Raw genomic sequence first — 18,751 nt, forward strand, 5'->3', positions numbered from 1 at the left:
TAAGAAATCTTTCCTAACAGGTTGCATGTGGTCCTGTGCAGAATGGATGTGACCAAGCAGTCTGGGCAGGGCAGGACTGCTCCCATTAGGGGTGGGACCAAGCCTGATTTGCATATGGTCTTTCCCCTTGGTGTAATGGCTTGCTACGCTGAAGAACAATGGTCTGTGCTGTTACCCAGAGCCATGCCTGATGTTAATCTTCCAGCCATCACCTCTTTTGTTTTTGCTTATGTAATGTGTTAACATCATTTCTCATTTGGGACACATTATTCTTAATCAAAATATGTTTCTTCTGGAATTAGCAGCGTGATTCACAGTCAAGTGCTTTCAAAGATAGTTTAGATATTAGACGCTGCAAAGAATGTATATTTATCAAATTACACCCATCAATATATTTTATTTATTTAAATTCTTCTCTATCCCGATATATTGCCTAAGTTTTGTGTATCAGAAGTTTGTTCAACAAAACTCCCGGTTAACAACAGTGAGAGCCTTAGTTGAGGAGCCCACCGACATCAAGGCCCAAAATTAGACACAAGCAGAGATCCCCAAAAAGTGATACCTTTATCAACATGAATACCTCAAAAACATACTTGGCATCCCTAATAGTAATGCTAAAAGCCCCACATGATCCCTGTTAGGGAGAATTCTCCAGAATGGCTAATTTCCCTAAGTAAGCAGCTTTGCTGGATTTCTAGGATTTTATTTTTCACCTGGTAAGAGTGTGAGCCTTTTTCCCCACTCTTACATGTGTTTTTGGCTATGTTTTGTACATTTCTATGTGTTCATGGACTGTGGAGCCTCACCTACTCCATAGGCATCATCTTTTTACTGTGTGTCACACAGCACCTTTAGTGAAGTGACACAGGTTTGTCTTTTTCAGACTTCCAACTTTAAACTCAATTTTCTGGGACTCACTACTGTCTCCTAGAACATGTAAAGTTGCCATTGACTTTATTAGTCTTTTTAAATTCACAGACCCAGTACAAACTATCTTCCATAGAGTACTGGAAAGGGTTAATCGTATCCCTTTTTGTCTGTTTCTCATGGAACATTATTTCTTTCCCCTTTTGTTAAGATTTGGCTGGTGGCAGTGGTACCTACCATTTTTTCCCTACCACAGACTATGAAAATAGCCTTGGTATTGTTTTTGGCTAAGTTAGTAGCCTGAAACTTAAACCCACTGGACCCTTTTGATTTGATTTCGGTTCCGGCTGGGTTTATTCGCCATTTCTTTTTGTAAAGGTCTTAATCGTGTTTTACTCTGTGCGCCAAACCAGGTTTGGTTCCTTCGTTTGCCATCCTTTGCAGGCTTCTGCACAGAAGCCCTCCTTAGGCCCCTGAATGTCTGAGGGGGACAGGATGTGAGGGAGGGGTTTGAAACTCCCTGCACAGGGTCTCATTGGAGACCCATGTCGCACTCTGTATGATTGGCTGTGGTGACTGTCCCGTCAGGACAGCCAACCTGCTGTGTGATTGACAGCCAGGCTGTATGAATGGGGGAAAACTGCATAAAAAGCAGGTCTTGGAAGGCAGAGTCGCCACTGGATCGAGAGAACCGAAGAGAAGCTGAAAGAAGAGGACCACTACCACGACTGAACCTCCCGGTGAAACCCTGCTGCAGGTCAGAATCTCCAAACTTCGACGACAGGGAAGATCTGCAAGGAATCTTCCTTCCTAGAGCCGGTGGGACCAACCAGTTCAGCAAACTCCAAGCTAGGCCTCCCTCCTCTGGTCGAATTTGCTGTGCACAGCTACAGTGAACCGGATAGCCAGGAGGACGGACCCTGCTTGGGTTTTAAGGAGCGCACCTTTTATTTGTTGCTTTGCTCCGCTGCTGGTTTCTTCCCTGGGCAGTGCAGGACCCTCCAGTCTTCCTCCTTCGTGTCAGTCCGACAGTCGCTTCAGGAACCGTGAGCCTGCAGGATCTGCCAGGAAAGTCTGCCTCAGCTACAGCATTCTTCTGCTCTAAAGGTACTGTGCTAAACCGGTTGTTCGTTTCGTCCAACCGCGGTGAAAGTGTTTGAAATCTTTCGCCAATGCGAGGGCCTGTCCTTCTCTACTCTTTAAAGTAACTTTTCTTCCGACTAACTCCGTTTCGAACTCTTGGCAAAGACTTAACCGCAAACTACTCTGAACTGTGTGATCCTCTACAAAGACTCTGGTCCCTTGACTTTGGCCGAGGCCTCTTGATTTGATTTCCTCACTGTAGTAGTTTTTTTCTAGATTGCCCTGCTTACTTACTTGTTGGTGCTGCTTAATTTTTGCCTAACCTTGCCTTTCCCTCCCTTTTAAATTGCTGGAGAGCCATTTTGCTCTCACTTCATTTTGAGCTTAACTTGTCCAGAATCTATTGGGTGGTGTATAGTATTTTAAGAGTGTGATTTTTCTACCTCTTTACTTTAATGAATTGTTTTACAAAAGATGTTTAAATAAATGTATATTCTTTTACTCAGAAACCGTGAATCAGTGTTTGTTTGAACCATAGTAAATTGCTGCCCTTTGTGTAACTTCTGGTACTGCTCACTTTATTCTTGTGATAAGTCTGGCCGCTGGCCATCGCTACCTTTTTACTGCGTAGTACAGGCTTGTAATCCTAATTGCGTGTGGTGTTCCCAAATGGTACTGCATATGATTCTGCCTAAACAGGTGTACAGCGGTGAGGATCTAGTATAGTGATTACACTTAGAGTGTTGCTATTACCTTGGATCAACTAACCACAAGGCTAAAAAGCAATTTTAATCATGTCTGATATGGAAAGCTAGAGTCAGGAGACCCTCCTTAGTTACACTGTTGATTATCTGAAAGATCTGTGTAGAGATAGGAATCTCTCTGTTAAAGGCAAAAAGTCAGAATTAATTGAAAGGTTGTTAGAGAAACAAAGGGCCTCATTATAAGGGTGGCACTCCCGTAATGAAGGGGGCCGGTACGGGACCGGCCCCCTTCATTACGGGAGCGCCGATTACAAGCTTCCCTTTGCGGGACCCGGATCAGACGACTGGTAAAATCAGGCGTCCTTTCCAGGTCCTGCGAGGGGAAGAGGGAGGTAAAAACGGGCCAGATGTAATCTGCCCGTTATTACCTCCCTCCCCATTCCAATTGAGCCCTATGGGGGCTCAAATGGGAATGGGGATGGGTTCCTGCAAGGAGGAATTACCGGGTCCTCCTATGTCGGAATGACCCATAAAGAAGCCCGGTTTGGAGGTAGCTCCAGCTCCATGGCTACCTCCAAACTCGTAATGAGGCCCAAAGTCTGGAGAGTGGGTTTGAAATACCTAACCCTCCAGCAAATGTGGAAAATGATGAGGATGATAATGTGTCTGTTATTGATGAATTAGATGAGGCAGATGTGTCTCACAATGTAGGCCTCATTGCTCCTCTGCCTGCTCAGCAACCTCAACCTTTGTCCACTGGGACCCCATCGGGTCCTACCCTCAGTCCTGAATTCATTGATCTAGAAAAGATGAGGCTTGAATTGGAATTTAAACGTATGAATGCTCAAACTGAACAAAAGCATCAAGAACTTAAGCTCAGAGAAATGGAGTTGAATCATGCCTTAGAAATGAAAAAGTTTTCTTTGGAAAATGCTTCTCTCCCAGTCTTCTAGGTCTTCCAGTCCTAAGAGACCCCGTATGCCTAAAGAAATTGTTGGTATGTATGAGGCTAAGATTGATATTTTGGATTGGTTGGCCATTTTTGAATATAACCATGTGATTCAAGACATTACAGGGAATCAGTTGCTTCCTTGGCTCTTCTCTAGGCTACCCACTGTTGCATCTGATGTTGTGATGGAATTAGTGGAGGTGGATAGGATGGATTATGAGTGTGTGAAGCTAGCTTTAATTGCTAGATTTGGGAAGACCCTTTCCCAGTACCTTAAGAGGTTTAGGACCCTCAAAAAGCATGATGGTACCCCTTGGGCTACCTGGGTATGTGAATGTTTGAAAAACGTAGATGGTTGGGTTAAGGGTTACAGAGTAAACACTTATGAAGGTATGAAAACTTTTGTTATGTTGGAGTCAATTTATGATGCCTGTTCTCCTGAGCTCAGACAGCACTTGGCTGATTCTAAGGAGATTGATCCAAAGAAGTTAGCTAAGGCTGCTGACTTGGGGGTTGCCAACATGGCCACTCACAAGGACTCTGGGGCAACTCAGAAGAAGGATGAGGGAAAGCAGCCAAAGAAAGATAACAAGGAGAATTCTAATACCTCCAATCCAAAAGAGGGCCCCAAACAGCAACATAAGGGTAAACCACAAGGGAAACCGAATCAGGCTAATGCACCATCTGGACCCAAACCAGATGGAGGTCAGAACAAACCCCCATTCATCAAAACATTTGGTAAATGTTACGTTTGTGGGTCAACTGACCATGTGAAAGGGTATCCCAGATGTAAGGGTAAACCTTCAGGGGTCCACACTGTCTCCTTAGCCTTCTCCCCAGAGGAAGAAGTACCCATGGCAAGTGGAAGCTTTCACCTACTGGCTGATGAACCCATGAGAGTCGCAGCTAGTGTTTCTTTAGTGTGCCTGGGTTTGTGGGAACAACAGAATGTAGATGTCTATAATTCCATCCCAGATAATACAAAAGAATATTTTAAAGATAGTGTTCTTGTGAATGGCCAGGAGACGCCTGCCATCAGAGACACTGGAGCCAGCATAACTGTGGTTGGTTAAACATTTTTCAAGGTGGAAGATGTTGCTAAGGCACCCAAATGCCCACCCAAGTTAGCTGGAGGCCCTGTGCAAATGCTTCCCCAGTTACCAGCTCTCATCCAGTGTAATATGACTGTCACAATACCTGCTAGTATGCAGAGTAAAGTGCCTAGGAGAGTCCTGTTGGGTAATGACCTGAAAACTCTTGCAGTTGTGTCCAGTACCCCCAGGCCTCCCAGTAAAAGGAAACAGGAGCTCATTAGACCTGCAAGGGAGAGGACCTTAAAAGGCTCTCCAGGGGAGGAGATAGAACAAGCTATCACCCCCAGTCCACAGGAGTTGCTCACTGCTATTTCTGGAAAGAAAGAGGCACAGGGGAAACCCAAGACCTCCAAGAAAAAGACAGATAGCACCTGTGTGCTACCAACAAGGACATCCCCAACATTGTCCAAAGTCACACATGTGACTCATCCACCTTCCACCTGCTGAGGCTGAGTGTGAGGTACAACTCTGTGTGGTTGATCCAGTTTCTGAAGATCTAGAAGAAGACATTGTTTTAGTTGGAGATCTGGACCCTGTTGATCCTGAGCTGCAGTCTTTACTGGCAGAAGGTGGACCCAACAGGGCAAGCTTCAGCAGAGGGCAAGGAGAGTGTCCTACTCTCGAAGATCTTCGACAACAGGCAGCTTTTCAGCTTGATGGGCAAGATGCTGGGAAGCATAGATTGCACTAGGAAGATGGCCTCTTCTACAGTGAACCGATTGAGTCTATCCCTGGGGACTGCAAAAGACTTGTAGTGCCCCTGGCTAACAGACTCCAGTTCCTACAGTTGGCCCATGAGATACCTTTGGCTGGTCATTTGAGTTTCAAGAAGACCAAGGAAAGGCTCTCCTTATACTTCTACTGGACTAAGATGGGTTCAGAAGTTGACAAATTCTGTTGGAGCTGCTACACTTGCCAAACCTCTGGCAAGAGTGGAGCCAAGAATATGGCACCCCACTGGTGGGAGTTCCTTTTGAGAGGGTGGGCATCATCATTGTTGGTCCCCTTTACCCTCCCACATCTTCAGGAAACAGGTTTATCCTGGTTGTAGTAGACCATGCTACTAGGTATCCTGAAGCAATACCTACGAGGACTGTTACGGCTCAGGCTGTGGCTAAGGCTATACTTGGTATTTTTACCAGAGTAGAGTTTCCTAAGGAAATGATATCCGACAGGGGATCCAATTTTATGTCCCACTACATGCAAGCCATGTGGAAAAACTGTGGTGTCACTTACAAGTTCTCTACAGCCTTCCATACCCAGACAAATGGACTGGTAGAGAGGTTTAATCGTACTATGAAGAGCATGATAGGCGCTTTAGAGGAACCCCTTAAAAGAAATGGGACCTTCTACTGCCATGCCTTCTCTTTGCTTAAAGAGAAGTATCTCAGGAGGGAGTAGGTTACAGTCCCTTTGAACTTCTCTGTGGCCATCCAGTCAGAGACCCGTTGGCCCTGATTAAGGAGGGGTTGGAGAGTGCTCCTTCTCCCAAGCCAGTCAGAGTTTCTGACTATGTGATAGGTCTCCGGAGGAGAATGTCACACATGATGGCAGAAGCTAGTGATAACTTAAAAGCAGGTCAGGCTCTGGTCAAACATTGGCATGACCAGAAGGCCAGCATGGTTGAATTTACTCAAGAACAGCTTGTACTAGTTATGGTGCCAACAAGGTAGAGGACCTTGCAGGAAAAATGGATAGGACCCTTCAAGGTTGTGGACAAACTTGGAGAGGTGAACTATCTGGTGGACTTAGGCAGAACTAAGGAGGCTCCCAGAGTCTTTCACACCAACCGTTCAAAGGCATATGTCTCAAGACCAGACGTGGGAGCTTTGCTTCTAGCTTCATCTCAAGAGGAGGAGGAGAGTGAACCTCTACCTGACCTTCTCAGAAGCCAACCTTTAGATGAGAACATAGAAGGAGTTAATCTCTCTTCTAACTTGACATCTGAACAACAGGATGAGTGCAAGTTTCTGTTGAATCAGTTTGCCTCCCTGTTTTCACTTTCACCAGGCTTGGCCCCTTGGGGCCAGCATGATATTCTCACTGGTGACTGTTTACCTGTGAAAAGAAGAGGTTACAGAATGTCAGAACATTTAAGATCTCACATAAAGGAAGAGGTCAACAAGATGCTTGATCTCAGGGTTATAGAGCCATCTACAAGTCCATGGCCTAGTCCAGTTGTTCTAGTACCAAAGGCAGGATCCAAGGAGTTGAGATTCTGTGTGGACTATAGAGCTCTTAACACAGTATTTAAGACTGATGCCCATCCTTTACCCAGGACAGATGAACTGGTGGATAAACTTGGTGCAGCCAATTACCTCAGTACATTTGACCTGACGTCAGGATATTGGCAAATAGCCCTGACAGACCATGCCAAGGACAAAACTGCATTTTCAACCACAGCAGGCCTCTACCAGTTTAAGGTTATGCCTTTTGGATTAAAGAATGCACCTGCTACATTCCAAAGGATGGTCAATCAAGTTCTGAATGGGATGGAGGACTTCTGCATGGCATACTTGGATGACATTGCAGTGTTTAGCCCTACTTGGAAAGAACATGTTGATCACTTAGGATATGTTTTGCAAGCTCTTGAGCAGGCCCATCTGACCATAAAGGCAAGCAAATGTCAAATTGGTCAAAGCAAAATGGTCTACCTTGGTCATGAGGTAGGAGGAGGTGAAATAAGGCCATTGCCTAGCAAAGTACAAGCTGCACAAAACTGGGCCACCCCTACTACTCAAACCCAAGTGAGAGCCTTCCTAGGTCTCACTGGGTACTACAGGAATTTCATTGAGAACTATGGAACCATAGCTTCTCCTTTGAATGTAGTCTCCTCTCCAAAATTCCCTAAAAAGGTTAGATGGAATGAGGAGTGCACTCAAGCCTTTGAAAACCTGAAGAACGCCCTTTGTCAAGCTCCAGTCCTAAGAGCTCCTGATTATCACCAACCCTTCATTGTGCAGACAGATGCATCCAATACAGGTATAGGTGCAGTCCTTAGTCAAGTGGACGGGAAAGGTAGGGAGAACCCCATTTGCTTCATCAGTAGGAAACTGAAGGAACCAGAAACAAGATGGGAAACCATAGAGCGTGAATGTTTTGCCATTGTGTGGTCTCTGAAGAAGTTTAGACCATACTTGTATGGATCTACTTTTGTGATTCAGACAGACCAACAACCCTTGAGATGGTTAATGCAAATGAAAGGGGAAAACCCAAAACTACTAAGATGGTCAATCTGCCTGCAAGGGTTTGATTTCACCATTGAGCACAGGTCAGGATATCACCACAAACATGCTGATGGTCTCTCTAGGATGTTTATAACCAACTAGAGTGAAGAGATTCATCCAGGAGTGGATTAAATCCTCCTGTCCTTAGTCTGGGGGTAGGTACTTGTGGGTAAAGGTGGGCTTTGAACTGGTAGTTCTGTCCCTGCACTACGAAACGCAGAAACCTTTGATTACTGTGAATGGGGACGTGGAAATGGGCGTTCTCCAGGTCCAGCAACGTCAAGACATCTCCTTCCTCCAGTTGGTAGAGCACGTGCTGCAACGTAACAATCCTGAACTTCTGGGACCTTTAATGTTGAGATGTTGCAGGTCTAGGATGGGCCTCCAGCCCCCTGTCTTCTTTCAGACGAAAAACAATCCTCCTGTCCCTTAGTCTGGGGGTGGGGGGTGAGTGTTAGGGAGAATTCTCCGGAATGGGTAACTTCCCTTACCTACTGAGTCCCTCAGCAGCTTTGCTGGATTTCTAGGATTTATTTTTTTCACCTGGTAAGAGTGTGAGCCTTTTTTCCCACTCTTACATATGTTTTTGGCTTTGTGTTGTACATTTTTATGTGTTCATGGACTGTGGAGCCTCACCTACTCCATAGGCATCATCTTTTTACTGTGTGTCACACAGCATCTTTAGTGCAGTGACACAGGGTTGTCTTTTTCAGACTTCCAACTTTAAACTCCATTTTCTGGGACTGACTACTGTCTCCCAGAACATGTAAAGTTGCCATTGACTTTATTAGTCTTTTTAAATTCACAGACCCAGTACAAACTAGCTTCCATAGAGTACTGGAAAGGTTTAATAGTTATCCCTTTTTGTCTGTTCCTCATGGAACATTATTTCGTTCCCCTTTTGTTAAGATTTGGCTGGTGGCAGTGGTATCTACCATTTTTTTCCTGCCGCGGACTATGAAAATAGCCTTGGTATTGTTTTAGGCTAAGTTAGTAGCCTCAAACTTAAACCCACTGGACCCTTTTGATTTTATTTCGGTTCCGGCTGGATTTATTCGCCATTTCTTTTTGTAAAGGTTTTTCTTGTGTTTTACTCTGTGCGCCAAACCAGGTTTGGTTCCTTTGTTCGCCGTCCTTTGGCAGGCTTCTGCACAGCAGCCCTTCTTACGCGCCTGAATGTCGGAGCGGGACAGGATGTGAGGGAGGGGTTTGAGACTCCCTGCACAGGGTCTCCTTGGAGACCCATGTCGAACTCTGTATGATTGGCTGTGGTGACTGTCCCACCAGGACAGCCACCCTGCTGTGTGATTGACAGTCAGGCTGTGTGAATGGGGGAAAACTGCATAAAAAGCAGGTCTCTGCGACCTGGAAGGCAGAGTCACCACTGGATCGAGAGAACCGAAGAGAAGCTGAAAGAAGAGGACCACTACCATGACTGAACCTCCCGGTGAAGCCCTGCTGCAGGTCCGAATCTCCAAACTTAGACGACAGGGAAGATATGCAAGGAATCTTCTCCCCTTGAGCTGGTGGGACCAACCAGTTCACCAAACACCAAGCCAGGCCTCCCTCCTCTCGTCGAATTTGCTGTGCACAGCTACAGTGAACCAGATAGCCAGGAGAACCCTGCTTGTGTTTTAAGGAGCGCACCTTTTATTCGTCGCTTTGCTCTGCTGCTGGTTTCTTCCCTGGGCAGTGCAGGACCCTCCAGTCTTCCTCCTTTGTGTCAGTCCGACAGTTGCTTCAGGAACCGTGAGCTTGCAGGATCTGCCAGGAACGTCTGCCTCAGCTACAGAATTCTTCTGCTCTAAAGGTACCGTGCTAACCAGGTTGTTCGTTTCGTCCAACCGCGGTGAAAGTGTTTGAAATCTTTTGCCAATCCGAGGGCTTGTCCTTCTCTACTCTTTAAAGTAACTCTTCTTCCAACCCATTCCGTTTCAAACTCTTGGCAAAGACTTAACCGCGAACTACTCTGAACTGTGTGATCCTCTACAAAGACTCTGGTCCCTTGACTTTGGCCCAGGCCTCTTGATTTGATTTCCTCACCGTAGTAGTTTTTTCTAGATTGCCCTGCTTACTTACTTGTTGGTGCTGCTTACTTTTTGCCTAACCTTGTCTTTCCCTCCCTTTTAAATTGCTGGAGTGCCATTTTGCTCTCACTTCATTTTGAGCTTAACTTGTCCAGAATCTATTGGGTGGTGTATAGTATTTTAAGAGTGTGATTTTTCTACTGCTTTACTTTAGTGAATTGTTTTACAAAAGATGTGTAAATAAATGTATATTCTTTTACTCAGAAACCGGGAGTCAGTGTTTGTTTGAACCATAGTAAATTGCTGTCCTTTGTGTAAATTCTGGTACTGCTCACTTTACTCTTGAGATAAGTCTGGCTGCTCAGCCATCGCTACCACTTTAGTGTGTAGTACAGGCTTGTACCAAAGGTGAATTTATACTATCACTTGTAGTTTTAATTGTGTGTGGTGTTCCCAAATCGTACTGCATATTATTCTGCCTAACAATCCCTTACTACACCCCGTATTATATAACCACATGGACCCATTGTAGACGTAATATTTACAATTAGACAATGAAGAGAACTCCTACCAGCAGCAATATCAAAAATTCAAACAACTATGATCAGTCGGCTCCATCCGCGTAACTATCGCATCCATACTCTGGAACCAATCAGCATGAGCAGTTTTCCATAATGGGGCACTCTTTTAGGCCAGGCCGGGACCTTCAGATCTCAACAATTAGCAGTGTCTGCGGGCCTCTAACTCGGTGGCCCTGCACTGGTGTCTCTGTGGCGACACTCCACCATGACTCTCTATAAGAAAGAGTTCAGAAGTCCTCAGACAGTCCGCTTACTGACTGACACCATTCTGAGTACCCTGCCTAGATAGTGGGTGCCCGCCAGGGATTGGTGGAGCAGTCCACCTTTTCTGAGAATAACTGTAGGAGGTTGTTTACTGGAGCAACCCTGGATGAGGCGGACACGCTGCATTTGCATCACTAAAGGAAGCCCCCTCCCTGATTTAATTATAGAACTTTACAGGTTGGTTTACAATGGTGTGGACGTGAACATGGCCAAACTACAGATCCTGTCAAAGGCTTTAAGTAGGCAGGTCTGAACGTTACTCAACTTATGTTTATTAGAGGAGAACTCCAACCTAGGTTTTGACAGATGGGCTCCCTACCTAGGAACTGCTCTTGGGGCACCCTATCTGAACATCGTGAGGACATGTATGTATCTTAACATCAGAACAGTGGTTGACATACATGTGAACTTCCCATGGAAGTAATGATAATGATTTGTTGTTGTTTATATTTTGCTTTCATCAAACTGCTGTATTCCAACCATGGACGTCATTAAGGGGTCGCCAGGGTTCGCACCTGCGACCCCTGAGGTCTCCCTGGCTACCCCTGTGGTGTCTCACAATTATCCCTTGCAATTTTTTTCATTGTATCTCGTGGACTGTGGCCAGTAGTATGTGGCTCTTTTTTTTTTTGGAGTAGCTGGTTTTCTGATAGCTATAGCGTTAAGATGGCTCACTGGGTTGAGCTCTCCCTGCTGCAATGTGTGTGTTTGTGTGTGTGATCTGCAGGTTGCAGGTTCGACTCCTGGCAAGGTCAACTCAGCCTTTCATCCTGCTGAGATTGATAAGTGAGTGCTAACACAGGTTGGGTGATATTGAATTTATATTTGTTCTACACAAAGTGCTTAAGCGTAAGTGCTATATAATAGCACATCATTATCGTTTGGCCTTGGACGTCTGTTTGCATTCATTCTCTGATTACTTACCGGTAATCTTCATTGCTCCTAGTCCTACTCTTCCTCGTCAAAGTACTTACCTCATGAGACCCCTGCCTCCGACACAGGACCTTCTTCTATTTCTTTAAATCCCTATAACTCCTCCCCCACATCCACGTCATTCAGTTTCATATTAGCAAGCCGGAGCATGGGACCTTCCCCGCGGGGAGGGTGAGGAGGGGCGTCAGTAGTGTGACAAGGAAGAGTAGGACTAGGAGTAATGAAGATTACCAGTAAGTAATCAGATCATTACCTCCACGTCCACTCTTCCTCGTCCCAGTACTTACCCCATGAGGTATACCAAAGCATCAACGGGGAAAAGGTCCCAATGAGACACAGAGCCAAAAACAGTGCAGCAAAACACACACCCACAATAACTCTTAATTCACAACGCCACAGACAAAACTCCAACCCTGAAGGAACCAACCCCAGAGTGGGAGAAACTCAAACCATTGCGGTTGATGAAAGTGCTCAGACCAGCCCAGGCGGCAGCCATACAAATCCCTCGCAGAGAAAACCTCCTTGCATCGGTCCAGGAAGCCGCCAAACCCCTGGTGGACCACCCCTGAACCTGCGCAGGCACAGGCAGGCCAGAAGCCACATAGGCCATGGAGACCACAACACGGAAGCACCGGCAAATGGAAACCACAGATGCCTTACGCCCAGCCCCAGCTGGACCAAAAACAATCAGAAGACTATCAGATCGGCGGAAAAGATCAAACCTAGCCAAACACCCCAACACTGCCCGCCAGACATCAATGTTATGCCAAGCCACCTCCTCGGGCGTTTTCACATCATGAAAGAAAGCAGGGAGAACCAGATCCTGATAGGTGAGAAAACCAAGAAACAGCCTTAGGGAGAAACTTCGGACCACACCTCAGCACCACTGAGTCCGGCAGCACCCTCAGGAAAAGAGGGTGACATAACAGAGCCCCAATCTCCCCAAGCCTACGGGCAGAAGTGATGGCAATAAGAAAGGCAGGTTTCAGTGTAAGATGTTTGATATCAATCTCGGAAATGGGCTCAAAAGGAGACCCTTGAAGGAACCGTAAGACAAGAGGGAGATCCCAAGGGGGAAGCCCCTCATAAGTACAAGGACGGGAAGAAGAAAAACCCCAGAGCAACTTCCCTACCAACAACTCCCCATCCAAGTGACCATCAGAGTTCCCCAAAGGAATTTAATGGAGGCCCACTGAGAGCGAAGCGTGGAAAAACCGCCGGGCCCTTGTCAAAACCCCTCCTGTAGAAATTGAAGGATAGCAGGGATGCCAGAACGCAGGGGAGGGATCCCAGACCGCCCATACCAGTCTCGGAAATGGCCCCAATGCCTGCCATACTCCTTCAGAGTGGAAGGTCTAAGAGCATTCATTATGGATTCGACTACGGACCAGAGAACCCCTGAGAAATCAGCCTAGACCGTGCAATAGCCACACTGCCCATTGCATCCGGCGGACTTCCAACCACAGATTCCCTTGAAGGGGAAAGACCACTTCGGAACCAGCCAAGGTTCCTGGGACCGAAGATCCAACAGAGAGGGGAACCAACACCATCAGGACCAGAATGGAGCTAACAACAACACAGTCACCCTGTACACTGTGATGCGCCGAACCACCCGGGGCAGAAGGGGAATAGACAGAAAGGCATAAAGGAAACCCCAAGGCCACTGTACAGAGAGAGCGTCCACCCTCCAAACCCCCCCCTCGGCCTGAAACCGAGAGCAGAAGAGGGGAACTTTCGCAGAGGCCAGGTATGCAAACAGGTCTAGAACAGGGGTCCCAAATCTGACACAGATCTCCGCAAAGACCTGGGCCGAAAGGACCAGTGCCACAGAGGAGTGAAAACGGTGACTGAGAAGATCTGCTCGAACACTGTCCACCCCCTTGATATGTGAGGCCACCAGAGACACCAGATGCAATTCCCCCCAGATGCCTATCAGAGCTGCCAGAGCATTCAAGGAGTGGCCGGAACCCCTTTGGCGGTTGACATATGCCAAGGCCGTTGTATTTTCCGTTCGGACCAAAATCACCCGACCGTCCAGCAACCCCTCGAAGTACACCAGAGCTTGGAGAATGCACACAACTCTCGCCAATTGGATGATCAATGGCTCTCCCCAGATCTCACAACCCTTGAGCTGGCGTCGGTAGTAAGAGAGGCCACAGGAGGAAGGACCATGGACACCTCAGCCTGTAGATTTGGAACCCCCAACCACCATAGCAGGGAGACACCGAAATCAAAGCTTCGAAAAATGAGACGTCGGGAGCCAGTGGGAGAGAGGATAAAACACCAGGGGACATAACTGAAGATGGGCCCAAGGTACTAGAAAACAAGCAAGACGCCACGTGCCCCATAACTTCAGCAACATGCGAGCCGAGGCATACTGCTTTCTGAGAACCCTGCCCAGAACAGTGAGCAAGCGACGGGCCCTCTCTAGTTACAAGAACACCCTCTCCATCTCAGGGCAATCCAGTGCCCAACTAGATCCTGAGAAGGCTCCAGCTGAGTCTTCCGCCAGTTCACTATCAAACCCCAGTCCTGCAATGCCTGCCAGACTAAAGGGAGATGAGGCAGGACAGCCTGCCGACAGGACTCTTCGACCAACCAATCGTCCAGGTCGGGGAAAAAAATCTGCACTCCCTTCAGATGCATATGCAGCACCAGGGGAGTCACCAGCATGGAGAACACAACGGGAGCCGATCGCACCCCGGACGGGAGCACTCGGAACTGAAAACACTGTGATCTCATCCAATCCCCCCGCACAGCATCCAGAGTATGTTCTGCAAAGCCTCCACGTTGAAGCGTTCCGTCCGGATGAAGCAGTTCAGGGCCTCGAGACACATAAGCAGGTGACACATCCTAGAAGGCATAGGCACCAGGAACACCCGCGAGTAGAAAACTTGACCTCGAACAGGGAGAGGAAAGGGCAAGAAGGTAACCCAGAACAACAATTCAGAGAGAACGGATCCCATGGCCAACTACATGGTCCGTGAGCTGGGTACCAAAGTCCTAACCATGCAAACCTGGACAGGAGGAGACAGGAATGGCAACTGATAACCCCCTCCGGAAGGAGTCTAGTACCCAGGAAGCCGAACCCCACCGGTCCCATACACCTCAGAGAAGATAGAGTCAAGGAGCCAGGGAAAACCTCCAGTCACTGCATTGGCACCAGAGTAAAATCACAGGACGTTGAAGCAGGCCTGCGCCGCAATATAACAGCATGCTTGTCAGCCCCCAAAAATATTGGACCTATCAAAAGGAAGATACAGGACAGCCCGGTAGTCCAGCAGACCATGGCCCCCTCAGCCGACAGAGGAGGCACCAGGCTGGCGTCAATGGGCAGAGTACTGTCACCAAGCGGGGCAATGCAAGCCATCCCGGCTAGCAGACACCAAAGGCAACCCCATACCTGGGGTATGCCTATACCGGAAAACTCACAGAAGGAACAGCCCCCTCCACTGGCACCAGGGGCTCCGCGAACCCCTTTAAGTACTGACATGTGCCACAATCTGCCATATTACTTCCACATTTCTGAGAGGAGGAGTGAAAGCAACACGTCGGCACCAGAGGACCTAGGCCCTAAAAGAAGAGACACTGGTAACCCCTTGCATGGCCGTTACTTCCATGATGCATTAGCAGTTTCCATTATTCCATGCCGGACAAGGGAAAACAAATCCATCTCCTTCATCCGTCCCCCACGCAGTTCAAAGGAAGAGGACAGGACAAGGTGCCTGCATCCATGGCTAGCACAGACACAAACACACCACTAACTCGCCACCTGTATACACAGCACAGGACTGAGAGATGGCTTAAGCCCTGCATCATGTAGCTGGCAACCCCATTCTCCACCTGTCGAGCCAATGGGTACCCCTCCAGAAGGCACCAGCCAAGAGGAAAAAACCAAAAAAAACAATCCCCTAGGCAACGCTGCATCAAACAGGAGGCATGTCGTTGCACAGCCCCAACGGCAGGAGAATTAGGGCACAACCATTCACAAAGCCCCCAACTCCTTACCGCATCCCGGGCCCTGCAGGACCCGGGCCGTGTTGTCCTTGCGCCGGCCTACAAACTAGCAAAACACAACCGGGCGAGGCACCTGCCTGCGTAAGGCACACCAAGGAGCCGGCATGAATGAGACACCAAGATGGCCATACCAGCAGGAGAGGGGAAAACAGCAAGCACAGAGACCCCTCCCCTCTCCTTACCTTCCCCCGGGCCCAGCAGGACCCAGGACACAATGCCCATGCTGCAGTCCGGAGCCCAGCAAAGAACCGAGCGAGGCAATCCCGTTCAACCGGGACCCCAAGCCCCGCAGGGGGACCAAGAGCAGCGCTGCACCTGAGGGAGCCGAAGGCCTCGCCACACAGCCCCCCCCAGGGGGCCAGCAATCGGTGCTCCCCGTGCCCCGCACCGGGAAGAAAAAGTCCATCCTGCCTCCGGCAGGAAAAATTAAACTGAGTGACGTGGATGTGTTGGAGTTATAGGGATTTAAAGAAATAGAAGAAGGTCCTGTGTCGGAGGCAGGGGCCTCATGAGGTAAGTACTAGGAAGAGTGGACATGGAGGTAATAGTAATTTGGTAATATGGGCCTATACGCACTGATATTAACGATACATATGGTGATCCATTCTTGTATGAAATGTATATCACTTTACAGTTATATTGTAACCATATTTTTCGTAATGTACTTAGAAACAATGCTATGTGATGCCACTTCCTGTTTTGTGAAGGGATGAAAGTATGTCTTCCATCACTTCCCATGATGTAACTTCAGGATGAGGTCAAATGACATCACTTCGGAGGTTAAGGGTTGTGTGATGTCACTTCCACTACCCCTGGCATTTTGGTGAAATGACGTCCCTGATTCCAACCCAACTGATGTTGGTACTCATTTATTGACCTCGGAAGGATGAAAGCTGAGTTGCCCTTGCCAGGATTTGAACCTGCAGATCGCAGCAGCAACCACTCAACCCACTGAGCTATCTTATCAGCATTATACTTCCAAGTACACGTCTTGGTCATAAATAGCGGAAGCGCCATACCTGAGCATTGCAAAGGTCCCTGACCTGATCATCACTTAAAAGTAACCTAATGTGAGATCCACTTCAGAGGGCGCATTGCGTGGCTATCATCAGAAAGCATGTGCATCAAGATAGGACGCACTCCGCTGGGACATCTCCAGTAGATGCACGCTCTTTGCGCATCCCAAAACGAGGAATCCTATGACAGCAAACGCAATAACAGCAGGCTCCACACAGCATCACATGGAGACAGGAACCTGGGGAGCAGCCGGTCAGAAGATATGCGAGCATAAGCCCCTCGCCCCTCCGCCCTCTACCTTTCCCCATAAACGCTGCAGAGCCCCGGGTTCTCTCACCTGCTTCTGGATGAGCTGCAGCAGTGAGCGCCTCTCCATACCCTGTGGGGTTGGGTGCAGGTGGCAAGGAGGCACGAAAGGAGGCGGATGAAGGTTAAAGGAGCCCAGCTTAATCATGTAAGGAATATCAAATTAAAGGAAAGAGGGATCGAAGGAAATCTCCAAAGAGCGCACACAGAGCAGAGCACAGCTGAACACTTGCACCAAGAACGTCGATGTCGCACCCATACACAAACACACATACACACACACACAAAGGCGGGGGACATAAAACCCCTCCTCTGCGTTAATTCCAAAGGCATCAGAGGGAATAATCAGGGACCTGCAGCAACTGGGCTCGTGCGAGTAGTGGGTGGAGCAGCAGGGCCGCATTAGCCAATCAGAAGCCTTCTTTGGGGAGGGTGTGTAAAGATGGAGGGGAGGTGTGTTTGTGTGTGAGAGAGAGTGCACGCGAGTTAGAGGGATTTTTTCAGTGCAGCACTAATATTTCTTCTGGTGAAAGCACTGCGCCATGAGAACGGCGGTGGAGTGGCCCCTCGGGTAGTGATAGGAGAGGGCGGCTCCTTTTCTAATGGGGAAAATGATAGAGAAAAGTGTAGATGATATTGCAGATCCCAGAAACAAAACCAAAGTACTGGTGAGGGGGTGGAGAGACAGTCGCATCCAATGAAAAGGCAGGTATAGGTGATGTTACCAGCTATTTGAGGAACGGGCATACACAACATGATACCCCGCTCCATCCGGGAGTTGGTAGTCCAGTGAGGTTTTTTCTGTGCTTTCTGGGATTTGTTAATCCAAGATTTACACTAGAGAAAATCCAGGGCTACCAGTCACAGAAAACAAAATAACACATAACTCATCTCGGAGCGGAATGGGCTCTTGCTGCATGAGTGAAATGGCTCCATGGCGGGTGACGCCAGACAAAAGGGTGTGAGTTGAGAAGCATTGAGGATGGGGCTTCCCACAGGGCAATCGGTTCCTAACGGTGGGCACTTCTCTGGCCCAACTGCGGCCTGTGGTGTCTGTGTACCTGGGGCATGGGTCTTCTTCTTCTGCCCCACCCCGCCTGCTTTCATGTTTGAATAATGTGTTCTCTGTCATGTTAGACTATTGGTTAGTTATGAATAATCCTTTGGCATGGAGATTAATTACAAGTTCTAATCCCCTACCTTTGCTTGGCTCCTTTCTTCACTTTCCCACACACTCCTAGGCAGGTTACTGCCCTTTCTCATGTTCTTAAACCTCAAAATAATACACAATTAAACCAAAATAAATTGGGTAAAGGTAACACCTATTATCTAAGTGCCTTGAGGCGTGACGAATCTGGTATGAACCGCTGTATAAAAAAGCATGACTTCATTATCATTTTTTGAGTGCCATTAAATTGGGAAACAAGAACACCAAGTATTACAATGGTTGAAGGTGAAGCAATCTGGCATTAAGCACTATTTAATAACGTGATAGTCTTATTGTTATTACTGTATGATAGCAGGGGAGTTGCTAGGTCTGGAAAAGATCCGGGGCTAAGCTGATGTCGGAACTGTTGGGACTGGGGGCTAGCTAGTCTTTTGACTGTAGCTCCTGAGATTGTATCCGGGGCTACAACCAAAAGATCTGGGGCTATAGCCCCCTTAGCCCCCCCCTAGCAACG

The 18,751-nt window shown here is 47.8% G+C and overlaps 1 protein-coding gene across 6 annotated transcripts in view; it reads right to left on the bottom strand.

Annotated features, from left to right (window-relative positions):
• The window catches only part of RHBDL1 (rhomboid like 1), a 1,038,041-nt gene extending 1,020,576 nt beyond the window's left edge, over positions 1 to 17,465 (bottom strand). For 3 of the 6 annotated variants that reach the window (XM_069646126.1, XM_069646124.1, XM_069646123.1), the window contains exon 1: positions 17,101 to 17,465. In XM_069646126.1, coding sequence (XP_069502227.1) covers positions 17,101 to 17,217 — 117 coding nt within the window. In that variant the 5' untranslated portion in view covers positions 17,218 to 17,465. The remainder of the gene's footprint in view (positions 1 to 17,100) is intronic. The other 3 variants (XM_069646122.1, XM_069646121.1, XM_069646125.1) reach the window with 2 other exon arrangements.
• Positions 17,466 to 18,751: the final 1,286 nt, after the last annotated feature.

Source organism: Ambystoma mexicanum, chromosome 2p (assembly GCF_040938575.1).
Source record: "Ambystoma mexicanum isolate Mex_15411 chromosome 2p, UKY_AmexF1_1, whole genome shotgun sequence".
In the NCBI taxonomy this organism is placed as follows: domain Eukaryota; kingdom Metazoa; phylum Chordata; class Amphibia; order Caudata; family Ambystomatidae; genus Ambystoma; species Ambystoma mexicanum.